General features: G+C 41.4%; 3 protein-coding genes across 8 annotated transcripts in view; 1 reads left to right on the top strand and 2 right to left on the bottom strand.

The window, feature by feature from the left end:
• The window catches only part of rcbtb1 (regulator of chromosome condensation (RCC1) and BTB (POZ) domain containing protein 1), a 47,890-nt gene extending 33,924 nt beyond the window's left edge, over positions 1-13,966 (bottom strand). The window contains exon 1 of one of the 6 annotated variants that reach the window (XM_060898847.1): positions 13,844-13,966. Coding sequence is in view for 3 of the 6 variants with exons in the window: in XM_060898843.1 (XP_060754826.1) it covers positions 6,986-7,035 (50 nt within the window). In the remaining 3 variants the exon portion in view is untranslated. Of the gene's footprint in view, positions 1-3,011; positions 3,094-6,909; positions 7,045-13,843 lie in introns of those variants that run through there. The other 5 variants (XM_060898842.1, XM_060898843.1, XM_060898846.1 and 2 more) reach the window with 5 other exon arrangements.
• Positions 13,967-14,402: 436 nt separating this feature from the next.
• On the top strand, positions 14,403-15,961 carry arl11 (ADP-ribosylation factor-like 11). The gene has a single exon (XM_060898841.1). The coding sequence runs from the start codon at positions 14,600-14,602 to the stop codon at positions 15,137-15,139; it is 540 nt and encodes a 179-aa protein (XP_060754824.1). The 5' UTR covers positions 14,403-14,599; the 3' UTR covers positions 15,140-15,961.
• On the bottom strand, positions 15,392-23,555 carry ebpl (EBP like). Its single transcript, XM_060898840.1, has 4 exons — positions 23,259-23,555; positions 23,109-23,178; positions 19,635-19,773; positions 15,392-16,195 (listed from the first exon to the last, which is right to left on the bottom strand). The coding sequence occupies exons 1-4, from the start codon at positions 23,430-23,432 to the stop codon at positions 15,970-15,972; spliced, it is 609 nt and encodes a 202-aa protein (XP_060754823.1). The 5' UTR covers positions 23,433-23,555; the 3' UTR covers positions 15,392-15,969.
• Between the last annotated feature and the right edge of the window lie 1,693 nt (positions 23,556-25,248).

Raw genomic sequence — 25,248 nt, 5'->3', positions numbered from 1 at the left:
TGCTCCTCCAAACAACGGGGATTTACACGAAAACGGAAGGAGATATTCACAAAATTTTCACATTGAGCGCCACAAGGCTCTCCTGAACACACTGATGTGATTTTTTTTGTCTCTAGTGTAAAAAATGATGTTAGGTAGGCTATCCAGCGCTGGATTTACATACTTTGCAGTTTAACGTTTGATACATTTTAGAATGTTAAACTCATCGCGTCTGTGCTCAGTGCTTTCCTAAACTGTCAGCTGCAAGAAGCCCTCACACGAATGCGCGTGGTTTTTTTTCGTCGTTCGCATGCCGAAAAATTCGCTCGCAAACGCGAGTGAAATGTGCGCACTGCAGAGCCCTGGTACTGCACATGATGACTTTTTTTTGGGTGATACTCATGATCATGTTACATTTATTAATCATTACCTCGCCCGGGACAGAGTCCAACAGGGGGTGAGGTTTTGTTTTCGGTTGGGTTTCATTAAAACTGTAAGAGGTAAGAGTAGAATAATATAAAGTACAGACACTTGGTATATTTTATTTCTGTGATTTTTAACTTGTTCATTTTTGGATTATGCTTCATTTTTGTGGCTACTGCCTCAGAGTAAATATATATGCTATATTTACTGTATGGACATAGTATCAGAAAATTTTATTTATAAGCAGTAGCCACATGTACCTACAGTGGGGCAAAAAAGTATTTAGTCAGTCACCAATTGTCCAAGTTCTCCCGCTTAAAAAGATGAGAGAGGCCTGCAATTTTCATCATAGATATACCTCAACTATGAGAGACAAAATGAGAAAAAAAATCCAGAAAATCACACTGTCCGATTTTTAAATAATTTATTTGCAAATTATGGTGGAAAATAAGTATTTGGTCAATAACAAAAGTTCATCTCAATACTTTGTTATATACCCTTTGTTGGCAATGACAGAGGTCAAACGCTTTCTGTAAGTCTTCACAAGGTTTTCACACACTGTTGCTGGTATTTTGGCCCATTCCTCCATGCAGATCTCCTCTAGAGCAGTGATGTTTTGGGGCTGTCGCTGGGCAACACGGACTTTCAACTCCCTCCAAAGATTTTCTATGGGGTTGAGATCTGGACACTGGCTAGGCCACTCCAGGACCTTGAAATGCTTCTTACGAAGCCACTCCTTCGTTGCCCGGGTGGTGTGTTTGGGATCATTGTCATGCTGAAAGACCCAGCCACGTTTCATCTTCAATGCCCTTGCTGATGGAAGGAGGTTTTCACTCAAAATCTCACGATACATGGCCCCATTCATTCTTTCCTTTACACGGATCAGTCGTCCTGGTCCCTTTGCAGAAAAGCAGCCCCAAAGAATGATGTTTCCACCCCCATGCTTCACAGTAGGTATGGTGTTCTTTGGATGCAACTCAGCATTCTTTCTCCTCCAAACACGACAAGTTGAGTTTTTACCAAAAAGTTCTATTTTGGTTTCATCTGACCATATGACATTCTCCCAATCCTCTTCTGGATCATCCAAATGCTCTCTAGCAAACTTCAGACGGGCCTGGACATGTACTGGCTTAAGCAGGGGGACACGTCTGGCACTGCAGGATTTGAGTCCCTGGTGGCGTAGTGTGTTACTGATGGTAGCCTTTGTTACTTTGGTCCCAGCTCTCTGCAGGTCATTCACTAGGTCCCCCCGTGTGGTTCTGGGATTTTTGCTCACTGTTCTTGTGATCATTTTGACCCCACGGGGTGAGATCTTGCGTGGAGCCCCAGATCGAGGGAGATTATCAGTGGTCTTGTATGTCTTCCATTTTCTAATAATTGCTCCCACAGTTGATTTCTTCACACCAAGCTGCTTACCTATTGCAGATTCAGTCTTCCCAGCCTGGTGCAGGTCTACAATTTTGTTTCTGGTGTCCTTTGACAGCTTTTTGGTCTTGGCCATAGTGGAGTTTGGAGTGTGACTGTTTGAGGTTGTGGACAGGTGTCTTTTATACTGATAACGAGTTCAAACAGGTGCCATTAATACAGGTAACGAGTGGAGGACAGAGGAATCTCTTAAAGAAGTTGTTACAGGTCTGTGAGAGCCAGAAATCTTGCTTGTTTGTAGGTGACCAAATACTTATTTTACCGAGGAATTTACCAATTAATTCATTAAAAATCCTACAATGTGATTTCCTGGATTCTTCCCCCTCATTCTCTCATAGTTGAAGTGTACCTATGATGAAAATTACAGGCCTCTCTCATCTTAAGTGGGAGAACTTGCACAATTGGTGGCTGACTAAATACTTTTTTGCCCCATTGTATAGGGTACTTCTTCCCCCCACGATATCTTCCTTCATATTCATCATATGTGCTACCGGGCGAGGTTTATTTTGCCTGGAAACACTTGTTTTTCTTGTGTTGTTTAATGACTACATTCACTTTGGTGGAGCTTTTGACATCCTGTGTATGACCATGTACATCTGGCAACTTTTACATTATGTTTCTACTGTACACATTTTCCCCCCACTCAGCACAGTAAATGAACTCTGACACAATAAACGCATTGTCCAATATCCATTTAAATCTACGCCAAATGAAACTGCTGCCAAACTGCAGTATTAGCCAGTTACAGTTGATGAAAACAAGGCTTTGTGTTGGGAACAGGAGTAAAATATGCTGTAAGGTTATGATTTCATGTCGGGTTTCTGACCTGACGCTGCTAGAAAACTCAAACACAGTGAAAGCTTATTACTGAAAAGCTTTTTTTTTTAAACAAACAAACAAACAAACAAAAAAGAGATCTTGCAGTCACGTGACCGGAAAGTACACAGCCGCCATCTTGTCGGTAAAAAACACAGCTGAATACTGCTGCACTCGTGTACAGAATGGATCAATTTCAACCGACGGACTACACGGCTCATTTTTCTAATGAACAGATAACTAGATATATGTCTAAAATAAACGATCTACAGATTAGTGACCCTTATGGCTTACCGGACGGAGTTTTCACGACCGTGTCAGTGGATGTTGAACTGCCAGAGGTGGAATACCCAGATGTGTATAATTACCTCATCAACTTTCCCTCGCTGTTCAGTGGTGAAGCACTGTGTGCTTATAAATCTCTGCACAGTTATCTTTACAGAAATTCAGGATTTGTCAGCGACTCAGATGTGGCATCTTGTAAACAAGAAAATAACAATCCTCATTGGATGGGTAAGTCACTTAAGTATTGAGTATAGCACTGACCAACCGATTATAGAATAGAATGAGGTAATTCCAGCTGTAATTCCAAATCGTCCATCTTGTTTACCATGGATCTGGCGTTGGAGAGGTAGAGGCTTGGCAGTGGAGGTTTGAGTGGCTGTTTTCTGAGCTTAGTCAACAGGCTGGCTCTGCAGCCTCGCTTTTGCTTCCGCTCCCGACGCCGCCTCCTTCGCTTTGCTTCCGATAACAATCCACGGAGACCCCGCTGGTCTCGCTATCTCGTCCGGAATGTTGTGCATGCGATGGAAATCGCTACAAACCGTCATTTTCTGCTGGAAACCAATGTCCAGTAAGTCCATACGGTTGTAGTGGATATTGAAGTCCGGTACAGACGAACAACACGCAAAAATACACACAAAAACCATAAAAAACCGTGCACAGGTAGGGAGAGCTTGTATCCGCAGCCGTTGTAGTAGAATTGTATATAGTAGGGTTTTCCAGAAGAAAAGGTAGAAGTAAAAGCAGAAGTAGAACCAGAAGTAGAAGGCGGAATATGGCGTTTGACCGACAAGATGGCGTCTGTCACAATCTGGATCGGCTGTGACGTCACATGCAAGTGCTCCATACTAAAACCGCTATCTGTAAGAAAGGCCCTATCCCAAATACTTCCCACGTGACCACGGAGTGCACTAGATACAGCCACTAATTCAGACCATATCCGGTGGGCTCGTGTAAGCAACTGGGGGATAATTAGGATTCAACCCAAAAATAACTTCAAAAAAACTATACTAAACACTGCTGTTTGTAAGAAAGGCCCCATCCCAAATACTTCCCACGTGACCCAGGGTGGCTGCGGGTCCTTAAAAAGTCTTAAATTTAATTTTCCTAAAATAAGGCCATTAAAAAGTCTTAAATTGTCTTAAATTTCAAACCCTGTGGTCTTAAATTTTCAATCTTAAATTTATGGAGATTTTACTCAGTCATATCGTTAAAATGTGGTACACTTTGGATGGGGAAAAAGTTTAATCGTTTTTGATGCTCACAATTATACCGCGCAGGCTCCGAATCCACCGGTTGCTAGACACACGCGTGCTTGACAACCACTCAGTGCCTGATCTGTTGTGTAAGTCCTATCGTGTGAGAGAGAGAGCAGCCCCGCCCCTCTCTGCTCCCTGACTCTCCCTTGATCAACGAAGTCGTCGGGGAATTTGTGGTTATTATCGGTACAAACAGCGCGAATCACAACTTAAATGAGTGCAGTTCAGTTTGACATTATTGTCTGTCCGTTAGATAAACATTTAATTTTATTAAAATCGAAAATTAATATTTAGAGCCTGTGGGCTACAAAAATAAGTCATTAAAGTAGCCGGCTGGATTTAATTGTGTAGTCGGCTGTATGGGCGGCAGCCGGCGCTTGTGGAAAGCCCTGCATTCCACGCAGAATATAGAATTGAATCAGCTCTGCGCATGTGCTGTGCGGCACAAAAAAAATGGCAGCCACCATGAAGGAAGGAGATCCGGAGTTTTCAAACATTTGTTTAAGTGTGAAATCGCAAAATGATATTCTAGCGAACAACAAAATAGTAAAGATTCAGAAAAACAAATCATTCAGTGATCATTTTAATAGTGTAATTTCATCCGAACTAGGCCTAACGCTCGATTTAGAACTACAAAAAGTCCGTGTGTCGGACATTTTAAGTACCTTTGTAAAAGTTTTGCAAATGTTGCAGGCAGCATTTAAAATGCTAACTTAAAGTTTTTGTACAAGTTTCAGTTGATTAAACTGTCATTTTATTAAATGTGTCTGCTTTTGTAATAAAAAAGTACTGAAAGAAAAAGCAAACACAGCATTGCGATTTCTTATCCATCCATTAAAAAAAAAATCCCTCCCTCCCTACTGAAATTTTTTTTGCTCACCCGGTGGACAGGAAACGGATTTTTTTTTTAAGGATGGCCTTGGATTCAAACATTGTGACTGCATTCTGACTGTCACAGTTACAAGTTTATCCGATCCTTATATTGTGTTCTGTGTGTGAATGCCTGTCAAGGAAAAGAAATGAAGTACTTCTACTAGAATAGTGTTTTCTGGTGAATGTTTACAAGAACAATGTTACATTAAATTATATGAGTGATTCCACGCTTATGGGTACTGAAATGGGGACATGAACTTATTTTTAAAAATTCACCTAAAACCATTTCTTTTTTTTACCATCAGGTCACAAAACATGTAATCTTTAATGAATGATATGTTAAAAGATAACTTTAATTTTCTGAGATGTAATAAAAACATATTTATATGCCAAAGTCAGAACGTAACAGAAGTGTTGTGGACATATAGATTCTCAATTTTAACAATGTAGAATTACTTTTTGAAACATAGGAAGGTGATGTTTTAGCAAATATAATTAATAAACATGTGTAGTAGAATAAACATACACATTCTTTCAATAAGATTAACATGGTATATAGCTAGATTGTCATTAATTTGTAACAGACGCGAGATGGACAATCGTAACAGAAGTAATGGAACAGACATCATTTTGGAACTCATAGGCTTGACTTTGGCATATAAATATGTTTTTATTACATCTCAGAAAATTAAAGCTATCTTTTAACACATCATTCATTAAAGAGTACATGTTTTGTGACCTGATGGTAAAAAAAGAAATGGTTTTAGGTGAATAAGTTCATGTCCCCATTTCAGTACCCATAAGCGTGGAATCACTCAGTTTTTTTTTTCCAAAAGAGTACGTTTCTGCGTGACTTTAGATTTGGTCTTAATTTTTTTTGGAACATGGTCTTAAAAAGTCTTAAATTTAACTTGGACAAACCTGTAGACACCCTGGTGACCACAGAGTGCACTAGAGACACCACTAATTCAGACCATATCCGCTGGGCTCATGTAGGGAACTGGGGCATAATTAGGATTCAACCCAAAAATTAAATTAAAAAAAAAGTGAAAGCTTATAATCAGCCTTAATACTAAACACTACTGTTTGTAAGAAAGGCCCTATCCCAAATACTTCCCACGTGACCACGGAGTGCACTAGATACACCACTAATTCAGACCATATCCGCTGGGCTCGTGTAGGGAACTGGGGCATAATTAGGATTCAACCCAAAAATTAAATTAAAAAAAAAAAAAGTGAAAGCTTATAATCAGCCTTAATACTAACACTACTGTTTGTAAGAAAGGCCCCATCCCAAATACTTCCCACGTGACCACGGAGTGCACTAGATACACCACTAATTCAGACCATATCCGCTGGGCTCGTGTAGGGAACTGGGGCATAATTAGGATTCAGCCCAAAAATTAAATTCAAAAAAAGTGAACGCTTATAATCAGCCTTAATACTAACACTACTGTTTGTAAGAAAGGCCCTATCCCAAATACTTCCCACGTGACCACGGAGTGCACTAGATACACCACTAATTCAGACCATATCCGCTGGGCTCGTGTAGGGAACTGGGGCATAATTAGGATTCAACCCCCCCCCCCCAAAAAAAAACCTATGCAAATTTAATTAGCGTCGGTAAAATAATTAGTTTTAAAACCGTGTTCAGGAAGCTGTTGTGAAAAATGTAGCTAGCTAGCGTTAAATACGTTTGTCAACAGCTAACATAAGCTAGTAGATAACAGACTATCAGAGTTAGCATGCGATTTGTATTAAAATTAACAGTCGTGTCAGCTAATAAATTAGCTAACTAGCCCGAAAGACAGTTATTAGCAAAGACAGCTGGCTTCACTCTTATGGTACTGACCTGCAGCATCGCTTTATCATCAACACACACCAGAGAGAGAGATCACACAGTTAGAACAACCAACCAACCAACCTACCCAATATTACTGACTGGAGCTTCTCCAGCTTTCAGTGTTCTGTGCTGCATTCACACACTCCACTGACGTCAGCCAGTAGAGCCACAGTCTCTCAGTCAGCCTCACTGTACAAAAGAAAAGACCCTGAAAACAAAGTGCATTTAGTGCGTTTATACAAAAAAATCTGAAAGCTACAAAAATAATTTTGCAATTTTTAAAAATTACATTCAAAGCTGAATAATAAGATTTTACACTCATCGTGACCTCTTGTAAATGCATACATACGTAGCAGTGGATTTCTGAATTTAGTTTTATTACAGTAGTGTAAATCACAACACACAATTATCAGCTGCGATATTTATTACTGACTGAATTTTTTTTAAAAATAATTTTCCGATTTGGTCATTTGAATCGAAAGCGGTGCTTGAAAGTTTGTGAACCCTTTAGAATTGTCTATATTTCTGCATAAATATGACCTAAACATCATCAGGTTTTCACACAAGTCCTAAAAGTAGATAAAGAGAACCCAGTTAAACAAATGAGACAAAAATATTATACTTGGTCATTTATTTATTGAGGAAAATGATCCAATATTACATATCTGTGAGTGGCAAAAGTATGTGAACCTCTAGGATTAGCAGTTAATTTGAAGGTGAAATTAGAGTCAGGTGTTTTCAATCAATGGGATGACGATCAGGTGTGAGTAGGCACCCTGTTTTATTTAAAGAACAGGGATCTATCAAAGTCTGATCTTCACAACACATGTTTGTGGAAGTGTATCATGGCATGAACAAATGAGATTTCTGAGGACCTCAGGAAAAGTGTTGTTGATGCTCATCAGGCTGGAAAAGGTTACAAAACCATCTCTAAAGAGTTTGGACTCCACCAATCCACAGTCAGACAGATTGTGTACAAATGGAAGAAATTCAAGACCATTGTTACCCTCCCCAGGAGTGGTCGACCAACAAAGATCACTCCAAGGGCAAGGCGTGTAATAGTCGGCAAGGTCACAAAGGACCCCAGGGTAACTTCTAAGTAACTGAAGGCCTCTCTCACATTGGCTAATGTTCATGAGTCCATCATCAGGAGAACACTGAACAACAATGGTGTGCATGGCAGGGTTGAAGGGAGAAAGCCACTGCTCTCCAAAAAGAACATTGCTGCTTGTCTGCACTTTGCTAAAGATCACGTGGACAAGCCAGAAGGCTATTGGAAAAATGTTTTGTGGAAGGATAAGACCAAAATAGTATTTCTCATCTCATTATCTCTAGCCACTTTATCCTTCTACAGGGTCGCAGGCAAGCTGGAGCCTATCCCAGCTGACTACGGGCGAAAGGCGGGGTACACCCTGGACAAGTCGCCAGGTCATCACAGGGCTGACACATAGACACAGACAACCATTCACACTCACACCTACGGTCAATTTAGAGTCACCAGTTAACCTAACCTGCATGTCTTTGGACTGTGGGGGAAACCGGAGCACCCGGAGGAAACCCACGCGGACACGGGGAGAACATGCAAACTCCACACAGAAAGGCCCTCGCCGGCCATGGGGCTCGAACCCGGACCTTCTTGCTGTGAGGCGACAGCGCTAACCACTACACCACCGTGCCGCCCCCCAAAACAGTATTTTTTGGTTTAAATGAGAAGCGTTATGTTTGGAGAAAGGAAAACACTGCATTCCAGCATAAGAACCTTATCCCATCTGTGAAATGTGGTGGTGGTAGTATCATGGTTTGGGCCTGTTTTGCTGCATCTGGGCCAGGACGGCTTGCCATCATTGATGGAACAATGAATTCTGAATGATACCAGCGAATTCTAAAGGAAAATGTCAGGACATCTGTCCATGAACTGAATCTCAAGAGAAGGTGGGTCATGCAGCAAGACAACGACCCTAAGCATGCAAGTCGTTCCACCAAAGAATGGTTAAAGAAGAATAAAGTTAATGTTTTGGAATGGCCAAGTCAAAGTCCTGACCTTAATCCAATTGAAATGTTGTGGAAGGACCTGAAGCGAGCAGTTCATGTGAGGAAACCCACTAACATCCCAGAGTTGAAGCTGTTCTGTCCGGAGGAATGGGCTAAAATTTCTCCAAGCCGGTGTGCAGGACTGATTAACAGTTATCGGAAATGTTTAGTTGCAGTTATTGCTGCACAAGGGGGTCACACCAGATACTGAAAGCAAAGGTTCACATACTTTTGCCACTCACAGATATGTAATATTGGATCATTTTCCTCAATAAATAAATGACCCAGTATAATATTTTTGTCTCATTTGTTTAACTGGGTTCTCTTTATCTACTTTTAGGACTTGTGTGAAAATCTGATGATGTTTTAGGTCATATTTATGCAGAAATATAGAAAATTCTAAAGGGTTCACAAACTTTCAAGCACCACTGTACCTCAAAAACCGATATAAATATATAAAAATCTATACAGGCAGCATGGGGCAGAGATGAGCAGGGCCGGAGGCAGCATTTTAAAATCACCGAGGTCCGTGATGCGCAAAGTGCACACCGAAAAATATTCGACATATTTAAATGAGAGGGGTGAATTACACGTCACACAAGAGATCTATTCCTGAAATTACTTTTAATGGTGTTTGAACTGAATATCATCAGTTTTGAAAAAAAATCATGTATGTGGCAAGAGTAAGAATAATTTAAGCTTGTTTAATGGTTTGATCTGGCCCAAGCAATGAGGACAAAAGATACCTTAACCATGCAGCCTATGGAACTAAGATACATTAACAATCTGGCATCCATTACACCTACACAAAAAAAAAAAAAACATTCTGGGAAATAAATCAGTATACACCACCATGTTTTAGGCAAAGTTATCCAAGGCAAACATAAGTTGAAACTTTCCACTCTATTGCTTTGGCTTATCGAATGATTTATTTTTAAAATCACAAACAAGGCAGGCTACAACTGCACTGCTTCGAAAATGTAAATTTAACAGCTTCATGAAAGTGCACTGATGGTTACTATGGAAACCCCATGTCTCCTGCACTGCGTTCCTCCCCTGAGTCGCGCACTCATTCGTTTTTGTGTTCTTGGTCTCAGAGCCGCATGCACGAAACAGACACAGAAGACAGAATCAACGTTTAACATAATTAACAATGCACTTTTTATGGAGACGTTTTAATGTTATTTATTTTTTTATCCAGTTGAATATTTAGCGTACAAATGTATTTTCAGCTCTTAAAAATGACCAAGGTCCGGACCACGGGGGCCTCAGAGCTGGCTGCGGCCATGGAGATGAACAAGACCCTAATAGGAAGATAAGACAGTTCAATGACAAATGGAAGTTTGGGTGAGATTGGCTAGTTCATAGCAAAACCAAAAATACCATGTACTGCGAAGACTGTAGAAAGTCTGGCAAAGACAGGCACCAGTAATTTTAAACTCGAAACTATAAAGGACCACGAAAAGTCAAATGCACACATCGGTACTATAACATCAAAACACGTGAAGACGTCTGGTTCACTACAGGACAGCATTGCTTTCAGTCCCTGGCTGTCATGAAGTCGGCTGAGCTGGAGAGGATGGAGCTGCTGTTTAGAAATGTTCATGCGATTGGAAAGAAGTTGATCCGCCCCAGCTATCAACTTATGGCATGCTGGAAGCCTCAGGTCACGAAGACCATTTTTCATGGACCATTCAGACTCATCTGATGATTAGATTAGATTAGATAAAACTTTATTGACCCCTTTGGGCGGGTTCCCTCAGGAAATTAAGAAAATGCAAGCAAGGGGGCAGTTGCTGTTTTGGAGAATGTGGGCATCGATCCCACTACCGCTTACATGCGCTCTACCACTTGAGCTAATTCCCCTGAATGAGGACATTTAATGTCTCTCTCTACACATGTTCACACACACACACACACACACACACTATTAATAGATAATACATAATATACACAATAATACTTGATAATACACATAATACTTGCATATCAAAACATCAAATGTTTTTCAATGATAAATGTTTTGAATTGGACTTTTAATATTAGAATCAGTTCAGTTGTACTGAATTATTTTTCATATTATACAATATTTCATATTGTAAGGGGCTTGAATTTGAGTTCAATAAACAGAATACTCTGTTTATATTTTTGTCTGAATTGGTTGCATGTTTTCATACAGGGATCTACCTTAACAGCACTGAATACTTGAGTGCTACTGTAGAGATACATTATACGCTGCCATTCATAATTAAATCTATCACGGTGAAGAAAAAACTGCGATTTCCTGGCAACAAAATTGTGGCTAGTGAAAAGGCTGAATGGCTAGTGACTCGGGAAAACCACTAGCCACAGTGGCCGCTGAGCAAAAAAGTTAATGTAAAGCCCTGGTGTGAATGTGAGTGTGAATGGTTGTTTGTCTCGATGTGTCAGCCCTGGCGACTTGTCCAAGGTGTAGCCTGCCTCTCACCCATAGTCAGCTGGGATAGGCTCCAGCTTGCCCGCAACCCTGCACAGGATTAAACGGTTATGGATAATGGATGGGAAAATCTACACATAAGGGTCTACGGTGTGACACATGGGTTCCTTCTGGGTTCTCTGATTTCCTCCCACCTTCCAAAAACACACCAGTAGGCTACATGGAATTGCCCTGGATAAACTGCCCTGAGGCATGAGAGCGAGAGATCCTGTGATGGACTGAAATCCCATCCAGTGTGTATTCCTGCCTTGTGCACTGTGTTCTCAGGATTGTATCCATTTTCATTGTTTTTAGACCTATAAAAATCATCATATGTAAATGATACCTTAATAATTTTTCATTCATCTTCAGTAACTGCTTTGTCCTGTTTAGGTCCATGGTGGAACGTGTATGTAATGCCTTATTGCAATACTTTAAAATGAATATATATAATTAGTAACAACCAAAATGAATTAATAAAGCAGGTGGAAAAATAATACTAATTATTTGTTATTTTATCATCAAGCACGAAACTAATTGATAAATCGTGGCGTCTGGATCCCGGAAAAAGGCAGCCTTGCCTCAGGGCTAATCTCGCATTACATCACGTGTGGAACCCCAGTTATCTAGGTCATTTCGGTTCATCTGATTCCATGCTTGTTTACTCACTGAAACTGGATATTGTTGATGGAATCTGACAAAAATAACGATGTTTGGATGTTCAAATTCCTATACAACAGGACATTCAGTTCATGAATTTCTGAGAAATGAGAGAAATCTAAAGTGACAGTGGGTGAGGTTTGTGCAAACGAAGCGGGCAGATTTTGTGTCGCCTACTACTAATAAATCTGACTCTTCAAGTGTTCACCACCACCAGAACGACCACATGGGAATTATTGGAGCAAAAAGAAACCCATTTATTTAATAAATGACTTTTGATCTGACATTTGGACACTTCGTCGATTCCTCTATTATTGCCCACTTCATATTTTCTTTTAATAATTACACTGAATAGGTGTACGTTTTAAAGATTACATTTCTGCATTTATTGAGGTACATGTAAATATTTTCCCAATATTTTGCAGCAGCCAGCTTAGAATAAAAATCCACAAACCAATCTGTGTTTCCAATTCTCTCTGGCTGGTGGTGCACTATCGGCAGTGAGCGGGACTGTCATGAACTGAGTGAACTGGCAGTTTCTTGTCTTGGGGGCTCGAAAAGAACCATTTACTCTGGAATATCCTTGATAATCTTCTGCCCCTTCATCTGACATATAAGAATCCCAATCACTATCAGAATTATCTCCAAAACGTGATTCCATATCAAGACTTGTCTAACTACTGCTGCACACGGGAATGAAATTGATACCTGGATTGTTGCACGTGTGACATCACACACCCCTTTGGGATCTTCCAGTTCAGTCTCAGCAGATTCTGTGAAAATTGGCTGATCTTATTGATTTTTCCATTAATTTATGGCCTTTTGGATCAGCTATGGTTCAAAAACACATTGTCAACCAACATAATGATTGTTGCTTTGTACAAGGAAAAAAAGTGTGGTTTAGGGACATTAAATTCACTTTAAAAACTGATGCGACTTTCATTCTATCACACTCTTGTATACGTTTTCATGTCCAGTGAAATGGAACCCTGGTCATTCTTGTTTTTATGAAAAGACATGCCTAGTTTCAGTGGACAGAATAGCATTAGTTGGATAGTTAGTTGGTTGGTTGGGAGGAAAGGGAAGCCTTTTCTGTGTTTTTATTACATTTGCAGTATCAGTTTGAGTGGGTTCCAACAGTTACAAACTGCTCCTTTAGGTTTAGGGTGTTTCCTGATTTTAATGCATCTTTTCTATATCTGTATATACTTGAAATACAATAATACTTTTAATCCTGTTTAGACAGCTTATATGATCACTTTTATAATCTGGTCATTTCCAAAATCAGGGAAAGACTGGAGTGTTAGTGTGGCCCAAGGAACGATAGTTACCTGATAACTACTAAATCATTCAATAATGTTGTAATATAATTTACAGAATTTATATTACTGAATTAAATTTACTGAAGAAATACGACATTACATCAAGTGATGCTGACAAAACAAACAAGCAAATATAACAATGTAAAACAAATTAGTATTTTGTGTTCCTTAATATATTTAACTATGGTCCGGGGACCCGGGTTTGGTTCCGACCCGGGGTCATTTCCCGATCCCTCCCCGTCTCTCTCTCCCACTCATTTCCTGTCTCTACACTGTCCTATCCAATAAAGGTGAAAAAAGCCCAAAAAATATCTAAAAAAAAAAATATATATATATATATATATATATATATATATATATATATATATATATATATATATATATATATATATATATATAACTATTTACTTAATAATAATAATAATGTTTAATTTCTATAGTGGCGGCACGGTGGTGTAGTGGTTAGCGCTGTCACCTCACAATAAGAAGGTCCAGGTTCAAGCCCCGTGGCCGGCGAGGCCCTTTCTGTGTGGAGTTTGCATGTTCTCCCCGTGTCCGCGTGGGTTTCCTCCGGGTGCTCCGGTTTCCCCCACAGTCCAAAGACATGCAGGTTAGGTTAACTGGTGACTCTAAAGTGAGTGTGAATGGTTGTCTGTGTCTATGTGTCAGCCCTGTGATAACCTGGTGACTTGTACCCTGCCTTTCGCCCGTAGTCAGCTGGGATAGGCTCCAGCTTGCCTGCAACCCTGTAGAACAGGATAAAGCAGTTAGAGATGATGAGATGAGCATTCTTTATAACACCAAACTAAAGAGCTTTAATATTTTAGTTGACAGTTTTCCCAAATCATCAATCACTTAGGATTTGCTTATTTCAGGCCAATAATGAATAACTATTTAACACCAACTGAACTTTCATATAATTGAACTAATTATTGCATGTTTCCTGTAATCTTACACCCTCATCAAGAAGAATGTTGACTAACTTGTTTAAGTCACATGGTTGAGGCGTGTAGCAAAAACTGCCATATAATAAGACAACCTGCTGTGGCTATACAGTTTCGCTCCTGCTTTACGGTCTGTTTCCCTGAGCAAACTATAGGACCTACAAAAGACTTCTCTCCTTTCTGAAGCCTCTTTCTGTTGACTCAAATTCCTCCTGTGGGCAAAAGGTAGGAGTTCATCTCAAACAAAACCCATCAGTGACGTCATATCAAGGACGACGAAGTGTATAATGGGGCCCAATCTTCCGAAGCTCAAGAGGAAGTTCCAAAAGGTGCCGAACGTGGTGATGTTGGGTCTGGACTCTGCTGGGAAATCCACCCTGCTCTACAAGCTCCAGCGACAGGAAGCCATGGACACTTCACCTACCATAGGCTTCAACGTGATCACTCTGGAGCTGAACAAAAAGTCAGTGTTCACCGTTTGGGACATAGGTGGCCAAAGAGGTCTGAGGTCCAACTGGCAGTACTATCTGGAAGGATGCAAGGTGCTGGTGTTCCTAGTGGATGCTAATGACAGGACTCGCATAGAGGAAGCAAAGATAGCTCTGAAGACCGTTTTAAGCGATCGGAACCTGGAAGATGTTCCGCTGATGGTCTTGGCTAATAAAACAGACCTGCCAAACTCTATGACGTTAAATGAGGTGTGTCAACAGCTGGATTTAGCGAAATGCACCGACAGGAATTGGGAGATCCAGGCATGTAGTGCTTTAAAAGGACTGGGACTGCAACAGGCTTTCCTGACTGTGGCCAAACTGATTCAGAAGCAATAAGGAAGATGGCGTCAATGGGCATGACCAATGGACAAATGAGTTTTTGGAGTAACAAGAATTCTAGCTAAAGGCTGAAAGATAGTGAGAAGGAAAAGAGAATGTTGTATTAACACTGAAAAGCTGGCAGATGACTAAATGAGTGCCAACTCACACGAGCCGGTTCCTGATGAACTATAAAAAGGGGAAGTGTAAACAACAAGGACGTTTCAAAGACATTTTTGATTGCTTGAGACACAACACCAAAGACATATATGATAGGAATGTCAGATTTATTTAAATGAAAAGCTTATGATGTAATGAAATACACAAATTCATGCACTATACAGTACTAACAGCTATGTGATTTAACTACATGATGCTTGATTGTAGGAATACAGAGATTGGGTTTTGTAATATAACAAAGTAATTCTCTTCATTGTGTTGCCATGTTACTGCGTCGGGTGCGTTTCTGAGGTAGACGTAACTTCATGGGTGTGTCTCAGATACACCCGGCCATTCACATATTTTATCCTTTGTTCATCAAAACAGGCATTACTATTTATTAAAAAAGTAATTCACTTCATAAAGGTGGCGCAACAGATTTGTGCCATTATTACATCCACGACTTAAGATCCATTAACTGAACCATCAAATAATCCATCAACTCTTAGGATTGCGTAATTAAGGCCGAAATCACTGTGCAGTGCACTTAGAATCGATAAGGACCATTTTCCCCAGCAAAATCATAAACAAATAACCATATGAGGCATCATGTATCTCAGTCTGCTCATGGTTACTGTTCTGTTCCTCATTGTTTCTTCCTAAACAAACTCATCAAACCTGCATGCCTACTACTTCTTCTTTATGCATTGATGGGATTTCTGTAGATCCTTCCATGACTGGTACAGCAAGAGTCCAGGTACCACAACCCACACACCGTTAAAGAAGACCAGGTAGACCCACAAGTAGAGCCAGTTCTCGATATTCAGGTTGGGACTTCCTATCAGCCAGTCGGGGCAGAAGGTCATCCAGCCTCCATATAGCTCACACACACACAAGCTGATTTGAACAAAGTGCCTTGAACATACAAAGAGCAATGGGTGAGGGTGGTAAAGTTTACACAGGTGCATGACGATAACACAAGAAGGCTTACTTGGAGTTTGACTTTTAAAAACCATGTACCGTTCCCCTGAGCTTACGTATGACTCGGTGTGTTTGGTTTTAAGGTCACAGTTTGCTTCTTAGTTTAGTTATTTTTGGAACGAATGAATTTTAAGCGCACATCAGTCTTGCAATTTAATGAAAAAAGTAGCAAAGAACACCAGTGAAGACACTATTAACTGTGAGTTAAGAAATGTTCACACTCGGCTTTGTGCAAATAGATTCTCTCTTAATGTAGGCAAGTCCATCCATCCCTCCATTATCTGTAGCCGCTTATCCTGTCCTACAGGTTCACAGGCAAGCTGGAGCCTATCCCAGCTGACTATTGGCGAGAGGCGGGGTACACCCTGGACAAGTCACCAGGTCATCACAGGGCCGACACATAGACACAGACAACCATTCACACTCGCATTCACACCTACGGTCAATTTAGAGTCACCAGTTAACCTAACCTGCATGTCTTTGGACTGTGGGGGAAACCGGAGCACCCGGAGGAAACCCACGCGGACACGGGGAGAACATGCAAACTCCACACAGAAAGGCCCTCGCTGGCCACGGGGCTCGAACCCGGACCTTCTTGCTGTGAGGCGACAGCGCTAACCACTACACCACCGTGCCGCCCTGTAGACAAGCCAAACTATGTAATTTTCCCTCCACTACAAAAGAAAATAAACAATATCAATTTTAAACTCAAAATTCATGACAAGGGGACAGCACGGTGGTGTAGTGGTTAGCGCTGTCGCCTCACAGCAAGAAGGTCCGGGTTCGAGCCCCGTGGCCGACGAGGGCCTTTCTGTGCGGAGTTTGCATGTTGACTTGCTGACTTTGGGACTGCGGTTGTCGTGAGCGGTTTTGCGCTCGGGTTTCCGTCAGTTATAGCATCAACGAAACTGACTTCATGTTAAAACTGTTATAGTCATGTTGTCTGTTGTTGCCCAAATGAGGATGGGTTCCCTTCTGAGTCTGGTTCCTCTCAAGGTTTCTTCCTCATGTCGTCTGAGGGAGTTTTTCCTTGCTGCTCTCGCCACAGGCTTGCTCATTGGGGATAAAATTAGCTCATATTTTAAGTCGTTCAAATTCTGCAGAGCTGCTTTGCGACAATGTTTATTGTTAAAAACGCTATACAAATAAACTTGACAATAATGTGGGATTATTTACTAACACATTTTATGGAAAGTATTCACGACCCTTTCATATACAACTAGTTAAAACAGTTTTATTTAGTCCATGAGCTTATTGGACATGTGTCATGTGAGTCATGTCACTGTCATGTACAGTGGGGCAAAAAAGTATTTAGTCAGTCACCAATTGTGCAAGTTCTCCCACTTAAAAAGATGAGAGAGGCCTGTAATTTTCATCATAGATATACCTCAACTATGAGAGACAAAATGAGGGAAAAAAAAATCCAGAAAATCACAGTCTGATTTTTAAAGAATTTATTTGCAAATTATGGTGGAAAATAAGTATTTGGTCGATAAGAAAAGTTAATCTCAATACTTTGTTATATACGCTTTGTTGGCAATGACAGAGGTCAAACGTTTTCTGTAAGTCTTCACAAGGTTTTCACACACTGTTGCTGGTATTTTGGCCCATTCCTCCATGCAGATCTCCTCTAGAGCAGTGATGTTTTGGGGCTGTTGCTGGGCAACACGGACTTTCAACTCCCTCCAAAGATTTTCTATGGGGTTGAGATCTGGACACTGGCTAGGCCACTCCAGGACCTTGAAATGCTTCTTACGAAGCCACTCCTTCGTTGCCCGGGCGGTGTGTTTGGGATCACTGTCATGCTGAAAGACCCAGCCACGTTTCATCTTCAATGCCCTTGCTGATGGAAGGTTTTCACTCAAAATCTCACGATACATGGCCCCATTCATTCTTTCCTTTACACGGATCAGTCGTCCTGGTCCCTTTGCAGAAAAACAGCCCCAAAGCATGATGTTTCCACCCCCATGCTTCACAGTAGGTATGGTGTTATTTGGATGCAACTCAGCATTCTTTCTCCTCCAAACACGACAAGTTGAGTTTTTACCAAAAAGTTCTATTTTGGTTTCATCTGACCATATGACATTCTCCCAATCCTCTTCTGGATCATCCAAATGCTCTCTAGCAAACTTCAGACAGGCCTGGACATGTACTGGCTTAAGCAGGGGGACACGTCTGGCACTGCAGGATTTGAGTCCCTGGCGGCGTAGTGTGTTACTGATGGTAGCCTTTGTTACTTTGGTCCCAGCTCTCTGCAGGTCATTCACTAGGTCCCCCGTGTGGTTCTGGGATTTTTGCTCACTGTTCTTGTGATCATTTTGACCCCACGGGGTGAGATCTTGCATGGAGCCCCAGATCGAGGGAGATTATCAGTGGCCTTGTATGTCTTCCATTTTCTAATAATTGCTCCCACAGTTGATTTCTTCACACCAAGCTGCTTACCTATTGCAGATTCAGTCTTCCCAGCCTGGTGCAGGTCTACAGTTTTGTTTCTGGTGTCCTTTGACAGCTCTTTGGTCTTGGCCATAGTGGAGTTTGACTGTTTGAGGTTGTGGACAGGTGTCTTTTATACTGATAACGAGTTCAAACAGGTGCCATTAATACAGGTAACGAGTGGAGGACAGAGGAGCCTCTTAAAGAAGTAGTTACAGGTCTGTGAGAGCCAGAAATCTTGCTTGTTTGTAGGTGACCAAATACTTATTTTACCGAGGAATTTACCAATTAATTCATTAAAAATCCTACAATGTGATTTCCTGGATTCTTTCCCCCCATTCTGTCTCTCATAGTTGAGGTATACCTATGATGAAAATTACAGGCCTCTCTCATCTTTTTAAGTGGGAAAACTTGCACAATTGGTGGCTGACTAAATACTTTTTTGCCCCACTGTAAGTGCAGGAAGAGTTTTATTGAAAAACACAGTCAAGACAATGCAACAATTTACTTACGTGAAACACACGACACTACACAATTCAATGGTTCCTATGCTATATTATTATTATTCTATTCAGGTCAATTTTGCTCCCTTGCAAATATTTTGCTCATAGATACACTCAGCAGCAACTCCGCTTTTAGGTCCTGCCTAAACATCTATATTACTTTTTAACTGATTTAGTTTTTTTTTTCACATTTAATGTAAAGAAACATCTGTAAGACCTAACACACTGAATGTCATCTTGATATATATTACATGTATCTTCTTCCTGAAGAGGATGCTAACTCTTGCACGTTTCTTTTTTTAAAGTACGCTATCGCAAACTGAGTACCATATAATAAATATCTAAATCTCAGAACAAATCCTAAATAGTAGAGCTGAAGGTCAAATTTTCTGTGTGAGGGTTTTATTAGAAATGTAGAAACTCTGCTGCCATTTTACCTGTAATGTTTGTCTTTAATAATAGCATAGACCAAAAGCAGCGCCAGGAATCCATCCAAGACAACAGTCAGCAGCTCCAAGGATACAATGGTTGGGTCTGAATAGAGCCAGCGCTGATCTGCCTTCCCGTATTCTTTCCCTACAAGACATTACATACAGCAAACGCTCTCATTCCAGTACTCCGTCTCAGCAAGTCCAGATCTACCTCCGCCAAATTTGGTGGTGGAGGTTATGTTTTCTCCTTCATTTGTTTGTCTGTTCTCAACTTAACTCAAAAAGTAGTGCACAGCTTTTGATGAAATTGTGAGGAAGGGTGAGCCATGGGCCAAGGAACAATTGATTAGATTTTGATGCAAATTCAGACATGTATGTGGATCCAGGATTTTTTGCCTGTTCTCAACATAACTCAAAAAGTAGTGAACAGATTTTGATGAGTATTATCTTAGGTTCAAGTGATTATGATTTTGATGCTGATATGTGGCTTGGTGGAGTTATGCGCCCTACCGAGTGTCTTCCTAGTTACCTCGCCCGGGACGGAGTCCACCAGGGGGTGAGGTATCGTTTTTGGTGGGGTTTCTTTGTTGTTGTTTTTTTAGCAACATTACAGGAAAACGGCTGGACCAATCTGCATGAAACTTTCAGGATAGACGGCCATTGGTCTCAAATAGAACCTCCAACATTTTGAGGGTCATCTGGTCAAGGTCACCAAAAAGGTCAAAATCTTTTTTTTTCACAATATATTCCTTCATATTCATCATCTCATCTCATTATCTCTAGCTGCTTTATCCTGTTCCAGCCTATCCCAGCTGACTACGGGCGAAAGGCGGGGTACACCCTGGACAAGTCGCCAGGTCATCACAGGGCTGACACAGACACAGGCAACCATTCACACTCACATTCACACCTACGGTCAATTTAGAGTCACCAGTTAACCTAACCTGCATGTCTTTGGACTGTGGGGGAAACCGGAGCACCCGGAGGAAACCCACGCGGACACGGGGAGAACATGCAAACTCCGCACAGAAAAGCCCTCGCCGGCCATGGGGCTCGAATCCGGACCTTCTTGCTGTGAGGCGACAGTGCTAACCACTACACCACAGAAAAAAAAAAATAATTCATGTAGGTCAGTAAAGAAAGCAGCACAAAAAACTACCCACCAAAAACAAACCAAAATAATAATAATAATAATAATAATAATAATAATAATAGCAGCTACTGGATTTTGCTGCAAAAATAAGAAGCAAGTGTAACAAAATCTCCAGAAGAATTGTGGCTGGTTCTGCAAGATGTTCAGTAAAACTTTCCAGCTAATTTCCTTATAAAACTGCACCTGAGGCTACTGTTTGTTTTTTTTAAGAGCAAGTACTGTTGCATTTATTACTTTACTGTTTTTACAGTATTTTTTAGAAATAGAAAGCACAACTTTATTCATCACACACTTGTGAAATTTCTCTCTGTATTTAACCCATCTGAAGCAGCAAAAACACACACACACACACACACACACACACACACACACAGCAGTGGGCAGCCATGCTAACAGCACCCGGAGAGCAGTTGGGAGTTAGGTGCCTCGCTCAAGGGCACCTCAGCCCAAGGCCATCCCATATTAACCTAACCTGCATGTCTTTGGACTGTGGGGAAAACCCGAGCACCCGGAGGAAACCCACGCAGACACGGGGAGAACATGCAAACTCCACACAGAAAGGCCCCCGCTGGCTGCCAGACTCAACCCCAGAACCATCTTGCTGTGAAGCGACCGTGCTAACCACTATACCACCATGCCACCATTTAATTTCATTACTTTTGAAGACATCGTTGCTTTACATCAGTTCCTTACTACTCACGTAGTAATACATTGTACTGATGTACAGTAGTTTACTACTTTTTCTTCAAGCTGAAGAAAAAAGGATAAACTACATCAGTACAAAGAAGAAGAAACCTTTGTCACATGCACACTTCAAGCACAGTGAAATTTATCCTCTGCATTTAACCCATCTGAAGCAGTGAACACATGCGCGTGCACACACACACCCAGAGCAGTGGGCAGCTACACTACAGCGCCCGGGGAGCAGTTGGGGGTTAGGTACCTTGCTCAAAGGCACTTCAGCCCAAGGCCGCACCACGTTAACCTAACTGCATGTCTTTGAACTGTGGGGGAAACCGGAGCACCCGGAGGAAACCCCACACAGACACGGGGAGAACATGCAAACTCCGCACAGAAAGGCCCCTGCCGGCTGCTGGACTCGAACCCAGAACCTTCTTGCTGTGAGGCGACTGTGCTAACCACTTACACTTATACAGTGTGTTTTAGAAAAAGAAAGCACAACTTTATTCATTACACACTTGTGAAATTCCTCTCTGCATTTAACCCATCTGAAGCAGTGAGCACTCACACGTGAGCAATGAGCACACACACATACCCAGAGCAGTGGGCAGCTATGCTAACAGTGCCTGGGGAGCAGTTGGGGGTTAGGTGCCTCGCTCAAGGCCATCCCATATTAACCTAACCGCATGTCTTTGTACTGTAGGGGAAACCAGAGAACCTGGAGGAAACCCACAGAGAGAACATGCCAACTAAAGGCCCCCGCCGGCCGCTGGGCTAGAACCCAGAACCGTCTTGCTGTGAGGTGACTGTGTTAACCACTACACCACCGTGTCGCCATTTAATTTCATTACTTTTGAAGACATTGTTGCTTTACATCACTTCTTTTCATGTGCCTAAGACTTTTGCACACTACTGTATACACTACCGTTCAAAAGTTTGGGGTCACCCAGACAATTTTGTGTTTTCCATGAAAAGTCACACTTTTATTTACCACCATAAGTTGTAAAATGAATAGAAAATATAGTCAAGACATTTTTCTGAGCATTTAATCGACCCCACAAATGTGATGCTCCAGAAACTCAATCTGCTCAAAGGAAGGTCAGTTTTATAGCTTCTCTAAAGAGCTCAACTGTTTTCAGCTGTGCTAACATGATTGTACAAGGGTTTTCTAATCATCCATTAGCCTTCTGAGGCAATGAGCAAACACATTGTACCATTAGAACACTGGAGTGAGAGTTGCTGGAAATGGGCCTCTATACACCTATGGAGATATTGCACCAAAAACCAGATATTTGCAGCTAGAATAGTCATTTACCACATTAGCAATGTATAGAGTGGATTTCTGATTAGTTTAAAGTGACCTTCATTGAAAAGAACAGTGCTTTTCTTTCAAAAATAAGGACATTTCAAAGTGACCCCAAACTTTTGAACGGCAGTGTAGATGAAATAAAATGGATAGTTTCCAAACCCTGCCCACTCGCCTCATTACCACTATTCGCCGCTAGATGTCGCTCAAACAACTTTTCACGTTTTAACACAGATTACACTACTGGAACTTAATCCAAATAGGTTTATTTAAAATTTTAAAGAAAACGGAATATACAAAAAACATGCAACTGCAATCAAAAAGTATGTAATATACTTACACAACTCGGCAAATATGCCATCTGATGTTGCAACAGTTCCAACCAGTGACATGTAAACAAACGGACCTTCCTGCAAAACCAAACAACAAGCCTGAGAATGATCTCCTTCCTCTCTAGTTCCGGCTCTAAACGCCCCTCACAGCATCTTACCAGAGTAATGTGGACAATGGCATCGTAGAACAACCAGACGAGGACCCACCTATCGGTTGCTGAACATTTTTGGCCCCAAATTTGCGCCAAAATAAAACCGACGGCAAACTGGGCGGCGCAGGTGAGGAGAGAGACAACAGTCACTGGGGTGAAAAGTGCTGCGTCCACCGCCATCCCAACTCCAGGCACTTTAGGGTCAACAAAACTTCCTCAGAAGCTGCAGGAAAATATTAGAAAGAATCAACGAACGATGAACTTTAATCTCCCTTCTTGGTTGGTGCAAAAATCTTGCACTTTCTAGCTCCTCCCCCTTAGATGGACAGAGTACAACATCTGGTGCCAAAAAACAAACAAACAAAAAAAATGAACTTGCTTGAAAGTTTGTGAACCCTTTAGAATTTTCTACATTTCTGCATAAATATGACCTAAAACAAAATCAGATTTTCACACAAGTCCTAAAAGTAGATAAAGAGAACCCAGTTAAACAAATGAGACAAAAATATTATACTTGGTCATTTATTTATTGAGGCGGCACGGTAGTGTAGTGGTTAGCGCTGTCGCCTCACAGCAAGAAGGTCCTGAGTTCGAGCCCCAGGGCCGGCGAGGGCCTTTCTGTGTGGAGTTTGCATGTTGTCCCCGTGGGTTTCCTCCGGGTGCTCTGGTTTCCCCCACAATCCAAAGACATGCAGGTTAGGTTAACTGGTGACTCTAAATTGAGCGTAGGTGTGAATGTGAGTGTGAATGGTTGTCTGTGTCTATGTGTCAGCCCTGTGATGACCTGGCGACTTGTCCAGGGTGTACCCCGCCTTTTGCCCGTAGTCAGCTGGGATAGGCTCTGGCTTGCCTGCGACCCTGTAGAAGGATAAAGCGGCTAGAGATAATGAGATGAGATGAGATTTATTTATTGAGGAAAATGATCCAATATTACATATCTGAGTGGCAAAAGTATGTAAACCTTTGCTTTCAGTATCTGGTGTGACCCCCTTGTGCAGCAATAACTGCAACTAAACGTTTGCGGTAACTGTTGATCCGTCCTGCACACCGGCTTGGAGGAATTTTAGCCCATTCCTCCGTACAGAACAGCTTCAACTCTGGGATGTTGGTGGGTTTCCTCACATGAACTGCTCACTTCAGGTTCTTCCACAACATTTCCATTGGATTAAGGTCAGGACTTTGACTCGGCCATTCCAAAACATTAACTTTATTCTTCTTTAACCATTCTTTGGTAGAACGACTTGTGTGCTTAGGGTCGTTGTCTTGCTGCATGACCCACCTTCTCTTGAGATTCAGTTCATGGACAGATGTCCTGACATTTTCCTTTAGAATTCGCCGGTATAATTCAGATTTCATTATTCCATCAATGATGGCAAGCCGTCCTGGCCCAGATGCAGCAAAACAGGCCCAAACCATGATACTACCACCACCACGTTTCACAGATGGGATAAGGTTCTTGTGCTGGAATGCAGCGTTTTCCTTTCTCTAAACATAATGCTTCTCATTTAAACCAAAAAATTACATTTTGGTCTCGTCCGTCCACAAAACATTTTTTCCAATAGCCTTCTGGCTTGTCCACGTGATCTTTAGCACACTGCAGATAAGCAGCAATGTTCTTTTTGGAGAGCAGTGGCTTTCTCCTTGCAACCCTGCCATGCACACCACTGTTGTTCAGTGTTCTCCTGATGGTGGACTCGTGAACATTAACAGCCAATGTGAGAGAGGCCTTCAGTTGCTTAGAAGTTATCCTGGGGTCCTTTGTGACCTCGCTGACTATTACAAGCCTTGCTCATGGAGTGATCCATGTTGGTCGACCACTCCTGGGGAGGGTAACAATGGTCATATTTATGCAGAAATTTAGAAAAAATTCTAAAGGTTTCACAAACTTTCAAGCACCACTGTATATCAGGACAAAACGCATCACAAGGGTTTATTGTGAATTTGGGCAAAGCAGAGGTGGTTTAAGGGTCTTAAAACAAAAAAAGCGATTCAGGGG

This window comes from Neoarius graeffei, chromosome 18, assembly GCF_027579695.1.
Source record: "Neoarius graeffei isolate fNeoGra1 chromosome 18, fNeoGra1.pri, whole genome shotgun sequence".
Lineage (NCBI taxonomy): Eukaryota > Metazoa > Chordata > Actinopteri > Siluriformes > Ariidae > Neoarius > Neoarius graeffei.
Note: the sequence above shows the minus strand (reverse complement) of the source record. Positions and strands in the feature narration are given on the sequence as shown.

Excerpts from the sequence above, each read along its gene's own strand:
- arl11 (XM_060898841.1), top strand. The coding sequence starts at position 14,600 with ATGGGGCCCAATCTTCCGAAGCTCAAGAGGAAGTTCCAAAAGGTGCCG.
- ebpl (XM_060898840.1), bottom strand. The coding sequence starts at position 23,432 with ATGGCGGTGGACGCAGCACTTTTCACCCCAGTGACTGTTGTCTCTCTC. Across the intron at positions 19,774-23,108 it reads TGGCATATTTGCCGAGTTGT|GGAAAGAATACGGGAAGGCA; the intron begins GTAAGTATATTA and ends AATGTCTTGTAG. Across the intron at positions 16,196-19,634 it reads ATTAAAGACAAACATTACAG|GCACTTTGTTCAAATCAGCT; the intron begins GTAAAATGGCAG and ends TGTATGTTCAAG.